Below are 20,560 nucleotides of genomic sequence, written 5' to 3' on the forward strand. Positions count from 1 at the left end.
TAATTGATCTTTTTCTAATGGTATTTACATTGTACTCATATACAGAGGGGAACTGAAAATTAAACACTAGATATCTCATTTTCCAGGCGCATATATGAATATTCTCTTGTATGGTTCTTGAGTGTGTCAGTGAAACACATATACAAGATCTGTTGTGCCTGATAAGTGGGCAATGTCACCAGTAATTACATAGACAGATGACAACTCGGAACAGAACAGCCAGTTAGAACCATTTATTTCATTGGTTATATTCTGTTTAACATAATATGTTAGTAATACAAAATTCTCTAAAAATTATTTATCACAGCTTAATATGCTGTCAAGTCTGTAACTGAATTAAAAACAAATTCTACAATAAAATTTATACAATTATAAAGCAAGTACAATGTATTATTTCAGATAAATAAAAATCTACATTACTAATAGAGGTGTTTGTAAATATCCATATCATAAATTGATTTTCTTGAGTACTTTAGACAAAAAAGTAATATGGAATATGCTTCTGCATTTCAGAAATTAAAAGAAAATTAAGCAAAAGTCGCAGTTGTTGATGTCCAGTGTTATTTTTAGTCAAAATCCCAACTACCATGGTTGCTATATTAGAAGGGCGTGTGCATATGTACATTACATGTGTTTCTTTTAGTGGGAAAACTAAGTTGCATATAAATGATTCAGTATAAAAACAAATGTGATTTGGGGTTTGTATGCACTTCAATTAAATTGGCTTTTAATAAAGCAAATATGGTAATTACATTATTATGTATATAGAAAATTGGGAATTTGTAAGACATTAAGTACTGTGAAACAAAACGCTAGAAAATATTTTCTAGTGTCTTTTGTGAAACCATTTATTGTAATGAACATTTAATTTCACCATTTGATACTTAGAAAAAATTCACTGGGTTTTAAGTTAACAAATTTGCCAAGGAAACAATGAGTTCTAATGTTTGCATGGATTCAATTACACAGATCTGTTTTTACATCTGCAAAAATAGTAAAATTAAAACTCAGTAAATATATTTACAGTACTATAGTTATATATTATGTATTTGTGGCTGATCCAGCTTTTTCTGTTAACAGAAATGTAAGCTGTATTGATTTACAAACTGTATTACTTGATTATTTGATATGACTCAGCAACGAACATTTGAGAGAACTTATACAGCCAATACAAGTATATTTATCAATTTGTATATCTCATTATTAAAGTGATTATGCACTGAAATGTATTTCATTTTGATAACTCTTAATATTCTTTCTTCTTCCAATTCAAATTTTCAAAGTATCAAATGCCTGACTGAAAAAATCCACTTTTACTGATAGTTAGTTTAATGATGAGTATAAAAAAGTACAAAGTCCATTTTTATAATACAAAAATAAAAAACATGTATAAAGAACTGAGATCTATATGATATGTATAAGCAAAACAGAACGGATTCAATTACCAGCATTGAATCGGATAAAGCTTCTGAATAATGAATAGTTTAAAATTAATTAATTTGCATATTTATTTTGTAAATCAAATCAGCTTTACCCATAATTTTGTAAATTTCATTACTAAATTTATTCAATTAATGATTGTAATTTATGAAATATTGATTTATTAAAAAAGGCACATGATTTCAAACTGATATTTAGTATGTACAGTAAAAAACAAGAAAGAAAAAAACAATCTGTTATTTGTTTTTTCAAACATTTTACTAGTCTGTATAAATCATGTATGAGGATAATTGTGTAGGGCTCTGTGGGCAGAGAGTTACATGAGATTTATTCCCTGTGAATACACACACCAACACTGATTATTATAAATATAACATGGTTTGTATATTAGTGTCTCACTGTGCAGATATTGAAAAAAGAAAAGAATGGCAGTGGTGAAAAAAGTAGTTAAACTAAAATAAGAAGCATATAAGTGTGAGTCATCAAGTTGACTTGTGTGCAGACAGCATGTAAATATAGTTGCCTGTTGCTATGGCATTTTTATGATAAAGTACATACATGTTTAAAACTAAAATCCTGCAAGGTGAACTCGGAAATGTACCTTACTTTCCAGAAAAAGTTCATTGTGCAATAATCTACTCTTTAAACAAAATATCAATCTGATCACAAATATTTAAAGTGGCCCAGCTGCCAAACGCTTTGGATGCAATGTGGCTCACATCCAATGTACACAATTGTGAAATGGTTTTCACAAATTTTAAACGCATGATGGGGCACAACTCTGATGCTTTAAATAATGAGTTGACCCATGGAAATAATAACTGAAACATATGCATAAAAAAGCTGCGTTTCAAACACTTGTCACTCAGTCATGAACGTCGTCTTGTGCCTCATCATCAGATTCATAAACAGGATTGTTTTTGAATTCTTGTTGGGAAGACCTGACTCCAGGACTTTGAAATTTCATAGCAAGTTCTTTGACGCTAGTTTTCTTTTTGTTCGTTTCATTTCCTTGGTTATTTTTCTGCTCAGTCTGTAAAGCATTCATTGGTTGAGCCGACTGTGCACCATCAACAGTGTCATAAGAAGGGTTCTGGTACATGACTGATTCATTGTTCAAACTAACAAAAAGTTCTTTCTTCAAGTTGTCTTCTTCTTCAAAACCAACTTCTTTGTTTTCAAAGTTGCCAAGGTTATTTTTACTACTTGTCATCTTCATTCGACGACCGTCTGTTACGATAGACGGCTGCTCAGCTGAGTTTGCCATGCGAGGACGAGCACCATGTTTGTTGAAGTCAGCACGTAAATCATTTGTAACTTTAACGCTGACAATATTATTTTTTGGATTCTGTATGGGTCTATTAGCGATGCTTGCCATCTGAGTACGAGCCTGTTCTTCTTGTTCCTGCAGCACTGCTGATGCACCACCTGGGGAAGTCATTTCCTCAAAATCAAAGAATGTAGGATTCTCCAGTTCATGGACTTCAGCTCCTTGAATTTCTTGCATATTTTGGAAGTCCATGCCCATTTCAACTTTTTCTTGGTTGCTATCATACCTATAAAATAACATAATAATATAATCCCCCTGGTTACACAGCAACTAAACTTATCAGGAATGCTGGACAACACCAAATATGAAATGATGATGTGCATCAAAGTCCGTAACTTGATATTTTTTTTTACGGACACAATAGTTAAAACCTGTTCCTTAGATGTATGCAATATCTAATCAATAGATATAAATAAGGCATTGTTGAGTACATACTATGAAGGTACATCTGTCATAATACCAACTTTAATATTCATATAGAAGACTTTAACTCATTATTGCAATTGGAATGAGAAAACTTTTGTTTTCACTTGTCGATTTAAGTTGTGTCTTTGATTACACTCTATTAAATAAACAAATTGAGACCCTGATTTAAAACACAACCAGTAACACCATTGTTGCCTAAAATAATGCTCTCAGGAATGAAAATGTAACAAAACTCTTATTTGAGAGATTGTACAGTATATACACATTATGATCAATAAATTATAGCCCAAATAAATTAAGATAACATGTTTTGCTGTTGCCAACACAATTAATGCTTCAGAACACATAACTATGCTTCCATAAATTACTGGTGTTACATGCCGTTATGTACACACTCACCTGACTTTAGCACGGCTGGATGTTTTCTTCTGTGAAAGAACTCTGCGGCGTTTGGTCCATACGATACAGATAAGGAGAAAAAACAGCACAATGACTGCCACTACACCCAACAAGATGTAGATGAGGAGGAAGGGGACCCCGTTGTCATAACTGTAATCTTTCGTTGACTCAAGCTTGATGCCGTTCAGATACTCACAGTGTGAACCAGTGTAATTACCTGAAATGAAATGACTGACAAAATCAACATGGTGCCATTTTAGCATTATTTTATACTTTAATGCATTCCTTATTATTCTATATCATTTTCTGCTTGTAGTAATAATTTATTAGGAGATATGTCAATGAAAAGTGTTTTACGAGACTTGATCTGTCTCTCAGTGACAGGATTCTGTCACATGCTGCATAGTTACCGTATCTAATGTAAACAATAAAATGCATCAAGGTTTGTGACATACTGGTATGAAATTTTGAAATATTGCAAATATGTCTTGAATGAATGAAAACATATATTTTATTGAATGCTAAATATTTTTGTTTGTTTTTTCGGTAATAGATGTATGAAAATATGATGTTATAAAGACCACAAAGTGACATAATTCTAATTCCATCACACATTCCATCATCTGTGCCCAATGTGAACAAAGGCAGATACTCATGGAAGGTGAACTAGTTAACCCCATATAAGGGGAAATTTGAATCATAGAATGAGTGCTGATACGGTTTGGAACAAGTGAAAATACAACTTTTTATTGAACAGAAATTTCTATTGTTTTCGGTAGAAGTATCTATACTGCACACAAAAAAAACACATACAAGCAGTAGACCATTTTCCGTAAACTGCAAAATCCCACACCATGGATGAAATCAAACATAAAAAGAGGACAAACAAAGGTCATAGTGGCATCAAACATCGCGCGTGATTCAACAAATGCAGAAGTTTTTTGGGGGACATTTTCATGCTTAATAATGTGCTGTACACATTTGATGATAGGCAATTTCGATTAAGTGAGGATATCTCAATGCAATATTCCCCTGTCATGAGCTATGAAAAAAAAGAAATTTGAGTTCAAAATGGAATCGTTTTTGCAGCAGACATTCGGTCCGCGTCTTTCATGCAATACGCAAGATCTCACTGTTGAGAGGGAATCACCTATTAGCATAAGATTCTCAGCTACTTTGTCTATTTTTAAATTTTTTGGGTGATCAGGATAAGTTTCCTCCACCTTCGTAAACTAATTTAATATCTCCTCTCCTTACCTGGACATATGCATGTAAATTTACCGCCTCGGTATGGAACACATACACTGTCACCAAAGCATGGATTAGGTACACATACACTGCCATCAACTTCACAGTTTACACCTAAGTAAGCAAGATTCAAACAAAATAACCATTATGAAGTCAGCATCAATTAGTTTAAGCATACTGACATGTGGTGATCGTTTTTTTCTACTACTATATTCCAAATTGAAGAGGGTGGTCATCACGCTGTGTCTTGTTCGATATGAGACTCATAGTGACATATTATTTACTAGTCAAGTCTCTTTTATATATTTGTATTCTTTCTCTTTGTTTGTTTCTATTTATTGTTTTGTTTGTTTTTATTATGAGATGTACAAACTTTTCACTTTATATCCTGCAATAAAGATTTAATAATAATAATAATAATATAAAACTTGAATAATATATTTACATGAAACTAGCTGCATGACGACCAAAGCCTTTTTAGGAAGAGAATTTTTTTTTTGTAAACACACTCCACAAATAGATATCTGGCAACAAATATTTTAAAAATACAAATCATAATAAAAGAAACTGCTGCAGTAAAATTATAAAAATAGTCAGAAATCATGATTACCATACAAAATTTAATTACACTAGCAAAAAATGAAAAAAATAGTCAATGAGGGTATGAAGGAGACCTTTGCTCAAACAAGAGAGATGAGAAACAAATAAGACAAAATTGCCTTTTCATGAAAATAATATTCAAATGACATGTTTATTCAATACATGTATGTTCACAATGAGGTAGACCATGCAGTCTAAAGTCCCACACACTTGTACAAATCTTCTTTTTCAACTTATTATTGCAAAATTTTAAAATTAAACTTTGAAATGATCACTTATTCTTCCTAATATTAGGTGAGGTCTTACCAGTGAGTGGCTGCTTACAGGGCTGACAGTTGTCTCCTCCATAGCCATACATGCAACCCTCACAATCAGGTGAGAAGGGTTCCAGACATCTGCATGCATAGTTCTTGCCATGTGAGTATGGTATGCATGTACCATTGTGTGGACAACTGACATCATAACATATACTGGCATCTGTGTCACAGTTAATACCTAAGTCATAAATGTAATTATGTTATTAGTTCTAATAGAAGCATATGTATACATTGTTTACGTTGACAGTGTAAGACATATTCACTATCTAAATCTCATACAGAATATACCGGTACGTGCATTATCAAGTCAAGATAGGGAGGCATTAAATGTGACCTTAAAGTGGTATTATTGTAATAATAATAATCTTTATTGTTATTGTATCCTCTATGGGACTTTGATTATAAAATACAATAAAGGTATAGCAATGAAAAAAATAAAATGAGATTGAAAGAGTGTAAGACAAAGTTATTAATAAAGTATAATAAATTAAAGTAAATGTTTTTATTTATTTTGAGACAGCTGGAAGTACTCTTTTCAAGTTGTTCTCTCGAATTTTAAAACAATCATGGATGTACTTAGCAATTTTTATACTACCATTGTTTAGTATTGCAACAATTTTTTCTTTGTCGGAAAGTTTGGGCGGTAGCAGCAAATTTCTTTCTTTTTTTATAAAGGCTGCATTTAAGAAAGAAGTGCTCTTCAGTTTCTATTTCGTTCAATTGACAAAACTGACATTTTCTTTTTGAAATATAGCCTTTGTTTGTAACCTCTGACATATGAATTTGTAAGTACTATATCTCAAATACAATAAGTACAGTACCGGTATTTGCAAGATATTTGAGTCAGAATTCTTTTGCAAATATCTGAACATTACCAAGCAATTTCATAGAATCAGTTATGATCGAGTTTCCAGCAAATCGTCCTTGAACTTTCCGACCATCAATTCAAATACAAATTTGACATAAAATGTTCTTCATAGCACTGTTTGTTGCATTCTGGAGTTATGTTATTTATTGATATACAATCGGCATCACTCAAACATGTACCTCTGGATCACAAATCTTGGTTTATGGATTAATTAGCTAGTACACTACCTATGTTCAAGGCTACAACTATTACTTAGTTTAGCAAATACTACAACTCTAACCATAAAACACATTGGCAGATTACTGAAATACCGTATTTGCACTATTAGCAGCACATTCGCTTTGTCAAATACTGAGGAGCTAAGGAGCTTGTTTAAAAATATACAAATTGCCAGTCTTTTAGCCATGATTACTCAGTAAAGTAACCAGCAAGTTAAACATGTTAGTTCTACGGTTAAAAAACAATGCAAAAACAAAAGTGTATATTGCAGAATAACAGGAATGTCCTTTGATGTGCTCGCATTGATTGTCATGGCAGAAATGTCATACCGAAATGAATAGTTATGAACATAATTATAGTAAATCTTCCTAATGAATACAAATACAATGCCGTTTTGGCCACTTCATTAGCCTGTGCTAAGGGTCTAGACCAGGTTTTAAAGCAGATCAAATTCAACCCTTACTTTAGCCTGTACTAAGCGTTCATGCATGTTTTCTTAGCACATGCAAATGTGTTTGATCTTTTAGCTTGTGCTAAGGAGCTATTGATGAACACAACTAGTATGGAGGAAATATGAAAAATTATCTTATTACAAGATAAGTGTAGTTACCTTGATAAGGTTCTTTGCAATCACATATATACCCATTAATACCATCAATACATTGACCACCATTTAAACACTCATTAGTCAGACAGTCATCAATATTGACTTCACAATATTGACCAGTGTATCCGGATTTACATTCGCATACATAGTCATTTAGTTTATCCACACACTTTGAGGTTCCTATGGCAACACAGATAAAACACATTACAGTTGTGTACAAATTGTCCACTCCTTCTTGAAATAAAGAAGGATTTGATATGGGATTAATATTGCTGATACACTGAAAGATATTTCATATATAAATCATATACAGAACAGAATTGTTAGAATCTGGGACGGCCATAACACATTATTTGAACTAGTGACTAAAAACTAAATGTTGTACTGTACATCCAGCAGTCACTGACATACATTGTACAATGATTGCAACTAAAACATTTTTGACACTGGGATCTCCTGATTTTTGCCAAATTATTCACTGAGATGAGATATATTTTGAAAGAAAAAAATGTTTTGAATAACTAACTTAAAATTATTTTGACCATTTTTCAATTCAAAATGGCAGCCAATTCAAGACAACTGTCAATGCTTCCATGGAAACAAGCTTTTGTACCCCAGCTTTTTATTCACAGTTTTTCATTTATTGGACGGAACTTTTTGTTCAGTATAATATTTATGCTTTTAAACTTTCTAAATATTCACTAGTCGCACTATTTCTTGAAGACAATGAAATAAGTGTGTGAATTGGCTATAAAGGTGATAAAAATAATCCTTGAACAAAAACATTAGCACTAGTTACTATTTTCAATGCTCAAAACATTCTTCTCAAAAATTCAAGACAAAAAGGACTTACCCAGTGAGTTACAAGAGTTATTAAAACAGTCGTTGACTTCTCTGTAACAGTCTGGACCTAACCATCCCATTTTGCAATTACAAGTGAAATTCCTAAGACCTCCAAAACCATCTTGGCAGTCACCAATAGTGTTGTCTGGATGACAAGGATTTGGATCGCAATTATCGATGTCAGTACATGTGAAACCATTACCTGTAGATTATGAAATGATATTAGTTATATAAATCCTAACACGGTCTCGGAGCTCAATACAATAAAACATCTTGCTTATAAAACAGTTATGAAACATAGATGGTTGTCCCACTTTTAATAAACAGTACTACAATAAAATCTTCACGTTAAATCTTTTCAGTACCAACGTCTACTGTTGTCACTTTTCATAAAATAAAACTTAGTTGTTTGTGGTTGCTACAATGTCCATCAAAATCGTAATATGCTAATTACGATCCATTAATCATGAAATGTTAAAAATTGTATTTTTTGGACAAAAATGTAAATACTGTGATACATTGAACTATTTAATTTTGTATATTGTATATTTATTTTCAGGACGACAGCAACCAGTTTTCATATTTGATTTCTCCATGACAAAAGTGGTTCTCTAGCAAACTGTGAGACTAATCACAAAACATATTGGCTTCTAAAGTTGTTTTAACACATGAAATTACTCTGGAATATATATATTTGTCACGGTTTTATGCCATTTATCTATTAAAAAATTCAGGCTGGAATCTTGAAATGCAAGAGTAATTTCAGAAACTTGGACCTGAAACTGTTGCAAAATGAGCTTCACAATAACTTGGCTGCAAAGCTACTGGATGAAATATATTTCCATTTTGAAATTAATTAAAAAGGCAAAATGTACAAACTTACCCATGAATCCAGGCATGCAAGTACATACACTATGGATACACTGTGCATACACACTGCAATAATCACTTTCATTACATCTGTTGACAGCAGTTAATCGGAGAGTGATTTTTCCAATATATGACAATCCACCACTGTCTGTGACTTCAATCGTTAATTCGTGCATGTCCATTTCCCAGGCATCAAGTTGCTGCTTTATTAATAATTTATCATCAATAATATTAAAATAATCATGAGAAGGGTGGTCACCGTAGAATGCAAAACCGAACTCAGTATCCAGCTCATCGGGATCGTGGGATTCTAATGTTCCAACCTCTGAGTTTACATCTGCCGTTTCCATAACAACAACAGAGGTGTCACCATTAATGATTAGCGAGTCCGGTGGTTCATTTACATTATCAATGGTAATATCAAAATTTTTCACAATTTCTAAATCTGTGTTGACTTCCTGGACTCTGATCTGAACTGTCCACACTGGAGTGATTTCATGGTCAATTGGCGTCCGGGAAACTCTTAATTCCTTGTCTTTGATGTAATATGGCACGCCAAGTGATATGATTTCATAGGCATGAGCTGTCATGGTACCATCAGGATCCACCAAACCGATATGAGCTAGGAAATAAAACAATCAAATTATAGTGAATACACCCTTACATTTATGTACATATCCAGACAGCGTTGTATAACTCAAACTTCCTATCACACAAATTATAAAATACTGATGATCTGAGTACTCACCTACGAGTGTGTCTTCAGGACTGTTTTCCAACATTGTCAGAGTCGATAATCCAATATCCAAGGGTGCTTCATCGACATCAAGTACTATAATCTTCACTGAACTTACAACAGACTGAAAACAAAAACATATACATATTTCAGAGAAATATATTAACTGGAAGGCAAGGTCACCACTTAGATTGTTAGATAATGTTTTCCGTATTGTATTTTAGTTTAACTTTTATCTTCATTTTTACCTGTCAGCTTTTACTCTGAAGACTATCTTGCTATTGTGGAAATGTTGGTTTTAATCAAGATATGAATGTTTATTCATTATTACCTTAAAGCTTAAACCTCTACAAAACTGTTTGTTAGATTTATTTGCATTCTTCTAGCTGTTGCATCGTACAGGAGATTTTCTTATGAATCATTTAATATTTCAAAACCAAAATTCCATACACAGCAATTCCCGTAAAGATTGCATGATCTATGATTCTTTCTTATTTGTTTTCAGTCTTCTATGTGCCAAATCCAAAATGAAGTAATTTTGTTGTCTGTCTGTATATGTGTGTTCCTTTCACTCATATCCTAAAATGTATTCATAACTATTTGGATAAGAATCTGTTCACAATATGTTTTGTTCTGATTTTGGAGTAAATCTGTGCACATTAAATGAGTAACTTCAATTACAAACAAATCAATGAATTTTGAAGTGTTATATCTTACCATTGATGGATTGCCATTATCACGGCATCTCAAATAAATCAAATACTCATTGTTTTCTTCATAGTCCAGCACTTCCCTGACCACGATGCTATTGGTGCCAGACTGGATCATAAACTGGGTTGGGATCTCATCACTGCCCATTGATGGTGGCTGTTCAGTGTTACTGATCTGACGTCTTCTTCGTCTTCGTTCACTCAGTTGGTCTGTTTAGGTAAATATTACAATGCGTTTATGAAAAGCAGTTATTTAGAGAGACCGGTTTTAGTTTAATGAAATTTTTCAACATGAAGAAGTAGTTATTTTTAAGAGGTATTGACATAAAATTCACTGGTTTCTATCTGTTGAACACAATAGCAGAAATACAATGTGGGGTTGTGCTAGGACTATTTTATTTGATGTGTCAGAATACATACTTTAGTAATGGTGATAAATATCACCTGATCACCATGTATTGCTATATCAAAAGAAGTGCGGCTGGTGTAGCTTAAAATGATCAATCATGAAAGCTTAAGATTTCAATGTGTTTCTCAGTCAACACATTCCTGCAGTTAAGTCAAAGGATTTGATTTGTTGAAAGAACAAAAAGCTGCTTTCTGATTGGCTGGATGGTTAGGTGTTAGGGTTGTGTAGCCAATCAGGAACAATCTTGTAAGACACTCAACTTGAATCCAACAAATCTCAAAAATAATTCTTACCTTCAGCTGTAGAGTTATTATATTCCCATTCTGAAATTAATTCACAGGAATGAGTTTGTCTTTGCGAATCATCATTCAGATTATCTTCATCAGTTACGAAAACATACGCAACAATGCCAAGACCGGGAGAAGCGTCTTCTTTCACCGTGGCTATGGAAGCGGTCACAACATTTCCAAAAATATCCTCATCCTCTTCAGGCCGGTTAGGGTCTATCGTGGTATCGTCTGGATCAGCGTCAATTACGAAAACCCCAGATGGTTTGTCATTAGCATTTAAAATGAGTATACGAAAAGACCCGCTAACTGGTGATTGATGGTCCGTATCATGACAGTCAATAATGATATCGTGATACGTTGCCGCTTCATAATCAAACAGGAGTCCATTACCGACTAAAAGTCGAATGGTTGAACCATTATGTTCCAATTCAAAGCGATTGCCTTCATCCGATGTCAACCCACACATAAACGATTGCTGAAAACTATCTGGATCATCAACGTAAATTTCACCAACCAAAGCCCTATCCACTGGATTCTCAACGACCTTGTTAGACGCCAACGTCATTGAACGTGGTGGCTCATTAACATCCAGAATCGGTATCTGTAATGTCTCTACAAAATTTAACGGCGACGGAGTCCCATTATCAGTTGTTATTATGGTAGCCTCCAAAAACTGTACAGTTTCGTAATTAACAATACTACCATCATCAATCATTAACTTATTTCCATCCACAAGTTTCAGCGATCCCCTCGGCTGGTGAGATTCCAATGTGTATGTATAACTCTGTCCAATATCTTCATCAATTGTTGCCAGTTCTGCTACCAGGGTGTCAGTCGGTGAATTTTCATAGACAGCTGTGCCTGTTGGTATTACAATGGCTGTAGGTGGATCATTGGTATCCACTACTTCTACTGTTACAACCTACAGTGAAATAATAACAAAATTTATTCCGCTAGATATCAGAGAAATCCACAAAATTCTACTCCTCCCAGATTTAGAAACATTTTCATAACATTTATTCTGTTTTACTCCTTATATGCCATTTGCCATCAAGATTTTGGTGGAACATTTGATAATTTTGGACCCAATGGATTTAACTTCTCATTGGCTACAGCTTTTGATAAAATTTTTTGATCTAAAAAAAATATTTTGTGAAAGATAGCAAAAATTTACTTTACAGACGCTCAAAGAACACTTATTGTGATAAAAAATCAGAAAAACAATTAAGTTTCTATTCTGTATTTGGCTGAACTGACATTTGATCATAACAAAAAACGTGAAAATCTGTCAAGAAATTTTCACCAAAACAGAATGACATGCACTATGTTACTTCTTGTATTTGTACCAAATTAAAATGCAATTGGAAAAAAGTGTCAGAAAAATGGAAAACGACACTTGACAAAAAAATGGCCATCTGAATAGACTAAATATTGTATTTTGTGTGTGATTTTTTTTAACAAAAATGATTGCCAGTTGCTCATATGCTACTTGAATCAAAAAACAAAGAGACATTCATAAATAGATTATTTTGTATTTGTATCAACTTTAAACATCCAGGTAATTGATATTGAATTCTTGATATAAGAGTCTCCTTTGGCTATCAGAGGAAATGCACACAGCGTGTAATACAAATTGAACCAAGAAATTCATTGTATTTTTACATTTTTCTTGAAATCAAATGATCAGTTCAAACACTTAAAAGTTTATACATGTATGTATAGTCAACACAAGCAGCCACCTAATACTGACAGAACTAAATGACGATATGAAAACATGATATGTAAACCTTTAGTTTGCCAACAATTTTGAAATAATAACTTTATTACTCTATTCAACCGAACTAGGAATGTTTTTTTTTTATATAGTAATAATCATCTTTATGGTTCTTACCTTAGTGAGAGTGAGACCACCTTCATCGGTTACTGTCAATGTCACTTCATGCGTTGATTTCTCCTCAAAGTTCAACTGCCGGTGTGTTATCAGTTGATCACTCATAATAGCCATAGAATCCATGGGACTCACAGTGTATGTAAATGAGTCTTGATGGGTGTTGTCAGGGTCTTCTGTAATTAGGTATGCAACAACCTCACCTGAAACAAAGATTAAGGTTGTGATTACATGTCAAGTAACTCAATTGTCTATGGGCTTCTGTCCATGTATCTATGTACTGCTATCTTCGTTGTCATAACGATAATATTTTTAGTAAGATTTTACATCATTATGTGCAGACTGAAGTGATATTGCCATGGCAACAATCAGCCTCATACATGACCTCATAAAAGTCACAGGTCCTGATAATTTCTAGGGTTACATATTCACTATTAATGACATTATTTTCAATACAAATGCAGAAAGTTGTCATTGTAGTACAATATTTGCAGAATATTCATGAGGAATTATATCACAAGTTTTGACATTTAATATTCTTACAAGTCAACATAAGGCCTATTAAACCACATATACTAATTCTATTTTGCTGTAGGGATGAATCAGTCAAAATATATTTTACATTTAACTCATCAAAAATCAGTGAAAATATATTTTACATTTAACTCATTTCAGCGTAATTTCTCGTGCCCGCCGACTTGTGAGTGCAAAAAAAAATTTATCTTCATTTTATTCGGCCCGCCGCCTAAGAAATCCAAGTTGTATTTTCATAGGAGCATCATGATCAAAGTAATGAAGTCTCGTGCAGATCTATACATGTACTTTATGCGCGTTGTGAATCTCGGGTATTGACCTCTCTGCATTCTGCTTGAGACTACTAGACGAACATGGCAATGGCATGGTTTGCGGTGACACGCCGTGAAACTCGTCGTCAAAAACCGAGAAATCCCTCATTAATGCTGAAAATTGTGCTACAATTGGCAACATTGCTAACCAGGTTATACATGGAATAAAATTTTATTTCATTTCTTCTCTCCAATCAATGATTTCACTTACAATTCTTTGAGAATCACACAAATCTAATGGGGGGGAAAAAAAAAAATTTTTCTGACCTTCTCAAAAAAATTGACTTATAAAAATTCGAGAAACAAGGAATAAAAAAAAGTCTGGCCGAACAGACCAAAAAGTCTTTTCATCAAAAATTAATTCTGGCTAAAATAAAGTATTGTACAAAAATTATTTAAATGAGAATGAACGATTCAGAATTATTTAAAATTACAGGTTGACTACAGCATGTGTAAATCACACCAGCATAGTTGTGACTGTCAACATACCAACATTTTGGTTTTCTTTGACTTTAAATAATCCAGATGCGGACTTGATGTCTGTCGGCCTCTCATTGACATCAGTGACAATGACAGTTAAGGTCTCCTTATGAGAGAGTTTTCTTTGATCTTGACATTCAACATCCACTGTTAACTCGTGATTAGCAACACCTTCATAATCCAACACAGCATGGTCAGCGACCTTCCAAGAAAAACATGAACATTAATTTGTACAGCTCATCCCATTGGTAATATTTATTATATAGCTTATCGTGACAACAAACAGAGTGGTGTATGTGTTATAGCATTTCTAATTTCAAATGGTTAAAGGCGAGTGGTCGTCAAACCGTGCCGTGTTCGATATGGGACTCATAGTGACGTATAAAATGTGTGTAAAATATGTTATTTGTTTACATGAATTTTGATACGTGCTGCGCAACGACCACTGCCATTTAAGACTGAATTACAGTGAATACTAATACTGATATTATAATTTACACACACCCTAAAGAGTGTCAATTCAAGGCAAAGAAATGACTGAATGAAAATTAAAATTATTGTAAACACAAAGCATAAAATTACTCATTTATACTACAGTATAACAAGAAAATGTGACATTTTTGACTTTTTTTCAAAGATTTTTATAATGATTATAATAATAAAAAATAACTTTTTGCAATCATAAAAAAGGTTAACACAGGAATGATGATAGTGACAAATATGATACAGGCAAAGTAACTTACCACTAAATTCAAGCCATTCATTCCAAATATACCATTAGCATCGTCTCTCAAAATACATGTAAAATGTTGTAAATAATGTGCACTATCTGGGTCAGTGATCATCAAAGGTCCAACGATATCTCCGCTAGTCGCAGTTTCGGAGATAGTGTTTCGATCCAAACGGATCATATTTGGTGCTTCGTTTACGTCAATAACATTCACTGCAAACACAACAGATTCCGATGTCTTGGTGTCATCTAGAATTTCTTTTGCTCTGATTGCTACAGTAAGGCTGAGTTCTGATTCGTAGTCCAGAGCACGGGTGGTCACCAATCTCTTGGTGTTAGGTGTACCTGTGGTCAGCAGCTGTGAACAGAAAATACATCAAGAAATTATAAAATGTTCTAAAAATAAATCATAAGGACTCTGAAATTTGTATAGTCCTGTGTAACAAAATTTTACAAGACCCTGTGGAACCTAAGCTCTTGTGTTACGGTCGCACCATTGACAATGAACACATACATCTACAATAATAGCAACCCGCATATATTTTATAGAATTATCATGTTTTGGTGATATATTTATTGGTATTTTTTCAAGAAATTCTTTGCTCTTGCATGTCATATATATTTGTTCAATATATATGATATGATATACATATACATGAATAGTAAGAGTATGCCATTCTCTTGAAAAAAAAGTACAAACATATTTGGCAAATTTGTTTGTAACATATTCTTTGCATTGGTTTTTGAACACCTGATATAAAAAAAAAATGTTTGACCTCAAATGTGTTACATGCGTACACATATTGAAAAGTTGGTAAATAACCCATTTTGTGTGGTTGTATACAGGAAGATGAGATACCCCCTTCACTCTCCAAAATATAGTACATGATATATATTTATATAATTTGTCATTTATATTCAAGACAGAGGTTCATTATCCATTGCATCAAAGTCTTACAGAATACAGTCTCTCACCTGGAATGAACCAGTTGGATCTTGCGTAATTTCAAAATCTATAGCATCTCCTTCTGGGTCTTGTGCCGTAACTATGCCAACCAGTGCGTTGTTGATGTTTTCTTGTACAACAGTATTATGCAGAGAAAGATAAGTTGGTGGTTCGTTTACATCAGTGACCTAGACAAAACAAAAATATTGATAACAATCATAAGAATCAAACGAGTTAGAGTACACCTGACCGAGACAAACGGACAGAGTTACCCAAAAGCTAGCATTCATTTGCCGAACCTTAGCAGGAAAAAAGTCTTTCTTGTGCGAGTGAGGACACAATAAATGCCCAGAGTGGATAGTTTTAATACAGGCCTCACAGATGATATATACACACTCACAAACAAATAGTGCTCAATCCAAACTTACAGTGACCATAAAAGTTTTGACAGCCATTCCATGTTGTCCATTTGCCTGCACTGTTATACTGTGTGATGCCTCGTCTTCATAATTCAGCAGTCGATTGGTCAATAAATTAGCTGATGAGCTACCGACTAGTTGCAGGACAAAAGCGCCATTATCACTGTCTAAAAGGTCAAAGGTGAAGCTATCACTCGGGTATGCATTGCTTCTGGCTGTGAATAATCCTAAGAGAAATCAATATATCAGAGGTTAAGAAAACATTAGTTAATTACATTAATTAGCTGAAATTACATTCTGTAATTGTAGATTAGCAGAAACTTCCAGCAAATACACAATGTATCTCCCACTGTGAAATGTGTTTGCCTTGTTCAAGGTTGTCCTTAGTTTACTTTCAACTGTTACTTCATATGACAGTTTTAACAAATAAAATTATATAAATGAAACTGACATGATATAAATTATTGGCTTGCAACCAAGAATGATTGTTCGCAATAATTTTTCAAATATTTCATATTATTTCAATTATATAGAACAATAGTATTAACTTTTCACAATGATAGCTTAATCAGCTAACTGGGAGTATTCTGAGGTTTGAATGTAATACAATAATTACTCTATTAGTAGCACATATGTAATACAATAATTACTCTATTAGTAGCACATATGTAATACAATAATTACTCTATTAGTAGCACATATGTAATACAATAATTACTCTATTAGTAGCACATATGTAATACTATAATTACTCTATTAGTAGCACATATGTAATACTATAATTACTCTATTAGTAGCACATATGTAATACAATAATTACTCTATTAGTAGCACATATGTAATACAATAATTACTCTATTAGTAGCACATATGTTTGCATCTATGATCAAAACTCTCATCTTGTATACAATGAATTTTTTATTAATGTTTTTTTTTATTGGCGTTGCACTTCTAATGAACAGATACAGTGCATGTTTTTAGAAAAGACCGAACACTCTTGAAACACTTTTTGGGGAATACTATAATTTTTGTTGAGATTTGGTGATTTAAGTATTATTATAAAGAACCCAATTTCCAGAAAGTCACTGTGACTCAATCTGTACACTCAAACACAAATTTTCAAGCACTAACAATGTGAATATTTTTGATATTCACTCATAGTCAATGTTTTCAAATGATTTACAGTTGATTTGAAAAAAAAAACCAATTGAATTGCATTTGCAGGAAAAATAATTGGACCGTTGAAGTCTTCTTGAACAGATTGTCCAGTTTGAGATTGTGGAAAATCATAAAAACATATTTTGGAAGGGGCTGATAATCAGTTGATTATGGTTATCATAATTCAAATTTCTTTGATTTGATGGTTTGACAGGCTTTCATAGGCTGAATGTCATTGTCTAAAAACTTTGACTGTTCGAAAACTGGCATAGTGAGTGTATATACCCCAAGTGAAAGTTTCACTGTTACAGCATTTCGCTGATTTGCGATAATATGTCTATCGCCATATAGCAAGTGAAGTAGAGAGTAATGATTGAAAGGCCAGAATTAACTCACCCACAAATGTGTTTGCAGGTTTATTTTCATCCACTGTATGTGCATTAAGACTGATATCAATATCTGCATTCCCTATAGATGCTGTCACTTGTATGTCAATTTGAATAGGGAGAGACTCCGCCATCCCATCCGAACACTTGACGATTATTGTTCGTGTGTGAGTGACTGATACATCCAATGGTTGGGCAACCTGTGTAATGAAAGTATGATAACTACAGAGGGCGCACTTTATTGTAATGCTGGATCAATAGCAAAATTCACAAATGTTGTCTATAATGGGAAATGTAAGTCAATCATATGATGCTGATCCCTTCCCCACCCCCCTAATAAATAAAAGTTTCTTAATGCCGAACTTTGAAAAGTACAAACCCCTAAACTACCGGTAGTTCAGTTCTTATTTTTACATATTCCACTTTGTTTGTTACCTGGTTTTTGTATTGCATATACAATGTTTTACATTCACTCATATTCATTTCTATTCATGTTCATTTTGTGCAGTTTCTTAGTGCAATTTTGACACATACACTAAGAAATAAACTTTTACCCCATCCCCCAAAATTGAGGAATGTTTCCCCTTCATCGTTTTTTGTGATCCATCATCTCCAAGCAAAAATTAATATCAGATGTATGTATAATCTTTGTGGCATTTTTCAGGCAGTAAACTTTCTTTGAATGTAAAACAAATCACTGATAAGCTAAGCTGAAGTAGCATTGTCATTTACATTTGATTTATTTCAGCCATCAGGTCTATTTTTAGTAAGATAACGTAATCATGACAACCGCTTATAACAAAAGATTGATCTAGTAAACTGATAGAAGGCAGCATTCTCACCTGAAGATGGTTTTGAAAGATGGTGAATCTCCCACCAGAGTCATCAATTAATGTAAATGTGTGTACATTGTTTATGTCTTCATCCATGCAGGTTAAAACAGCAAAGTTCTGCCCTTGTGGAGTTGCCGAACTAACAATATGAGATGACGATGTCACTCCAGTCGGTACATCATTCACATCCTCAATCTGTCACAATAACAGTTACAAATGTACATGTAAATTTCATTACTGGATAATTTGAGTACAGACATCCTATGACCCCAGTTAAGATCACTGTGGCTACCTAGAACCCCAGTCATTATCATAGTAACTCCCTAGGACCCAAGCGAAAGTCACTGTGACTCCCTAGGCCCCCAGTGAACAAGAGTTTGATGAGCCATCTCCATGCTGGCAAAAGCTGCAATGGATTGTGTTTGATACCGCTCTCAATTTGCATAGGATTCTGTTAAAACTTACATTTTGACACTCCCCATGTAACAATCATTAATCAGTTTTCTGTTAATGAAAATTACTTTTGTTCAATAGATACAATTATATATTTTTATATCGTACTAATAACATATTATTAATGTGTAATGACCAGTTAGTTAATTGTAATAATAACAAAACCTTTTCTTTTCACAAAATATGATAAAAAGTGGCATTTACAACACAATTGTGTATGCTGAACATTTATGCATTTAGAAACTACACAGAGTTTTGAAACTTTTTGGGTTGTTCAATAATCTGACAAATATGTGTTTTAATGTGACTATTACAAAACATTTGTAATTGTATGTTAACGCACCGAAATGTGCACTCTTTGTCTCCCACTCCATTGACTTTTATCAGTCAGCTAGCTCACTTCCACCCTTGATTATGTAACTCGTATTTACTTTATAGATCACTCCCCAGTTTGTGCTATTTTAGTTAGTATCCCATGAACCATCATGTGTTTACATTTTGCCATCTTAGCCAATCACGTTAGTGCATCCACGGCGTCCCTTAGTCTTGGCTACTCTCATCTCATCATTCAGTTCCTGTTTTCATACAGTGAGCATCGTTCAAGTTTTCAGCTACAAATTTGCACTCTTTTCCCTTGTCACCACTCAACAAATTCGCCATGGGTAAAGCTGCACGAAAGAAGACTAGTACATCCAGTAACTCCGGCGCTGCTCGACGACCTGGCAGGCCACGCCGTAATATCCAGCCGCCCGCACGTTTCACGGAGCAAACCTCGACGCAAAACCAACAACAAGCCGCTGTCCAACAGATCGTCGAGCAAACAGATTCCTTGGCCGCAACATCCGAGTCATCTTTACAGAGTATGCCAAGAAACTTCACCGAGTTAACGAACATGATTCGCATGCACTCCCAGGCCGCCGTTGCCGAGTTCCAAGCCTCCGTATCCAAAGAACCAAACAGCGCTGAACCAATCGCAACTCCACCAACAAGCATTCCAGTTTTCACCATTCCCGATGACCCAGCTCAAAATCAACTTTCGCCAGCATCCACCGCCGGCAACGCAACGTACAGTTTAAACACACCCGCCGATCACAATGTCAACACAGCTAT

General features: G+C 33.8%; 1 protein-coding gene across 1 annotated transcript in view; it reads right to left on the bottom strand.

Annotated features, from left to right (window-relative positions):
* Positions 1-218: 218 nt before the first annotated feature.
* The window catches only part of LOC102807105 (uncharacterized), a 49,925-nt gene continuing 29,583 nt past the window's right edge, over positions 219-20,560 (bottom strand). Inside the window, exons 15-31 of the mRNA XM_085491688.1 lie at positions 19,007-19,192; positions 18,175-18,364; positions 16,630-16,847; positions 16,231-16,389; positions 15,269-15,613; positions 14,535-14,727; positions 13,204-13,403; positions 11,316-12,234; positions 10,621-10,823; positions 9,916-10,027; positions 9,181-9,789; positions 8,308-8,499; positions 7,458-7,634; positions 5,750-5,938; positions 4,853-4,957; positions 3,596-3,812; positions 219-2,996 (exon numbers count right to left, since the gene is read on the bottom strand). Coding sequence (XP_085347814.1) covers positions 2,306-2,996; positions 3,596-3,812; positions 4,853-4,957; positions 5,750-5,938; positions 7,458-7,634; positions 8,308-8,499; positions 9,181-9,789; positions 9,916-10,027; positions 10,621-10,823; positions 11,316-12,234; positions 13,204-13,403; positions 14,535-14,727; positions 15,269-15,613; positions 16,231-16,389; positions 16,630-16,847; positions 18,175-18,364; positions 19,007-19,192 — 4,905 coding nt within the window. The 3' untranslated portion in view covers positions 219-2,305. The remainder of the gene's footprint in view (positions 2,997-3,595; positions 3,813-4,852; positions 4,958-5,749; positions 5,939-7,457; positions 7,635-8,307; positions 8,500-9,180; positions 9,790-9,915; positions 10,028-10,620; positions 10,824-11,315; positions 12,235-13,203; positions 13,404-14,534; positions 14,728-15,268; positions 15,614-16,230; positions 16,390-16,629; positions 16,848-18,174; positions 18,365-19,006; positions 19,193-20,560) is intronic.

Source organism: Saccoglossus kowalevskii, chromosome 16, assembly GCF_978046115.1.
Source record: "Saccoglossus kowalevskii chromosome 16, keSacKowa6.1, whole genome shotgun sequence".
Taxonomy (NCBI): Eukaryota; Metazoa; Hemichordata; class Enteropneusta; family Harrimaniidae; genus Saccoglossus; species Saccoglossus kowalevskii.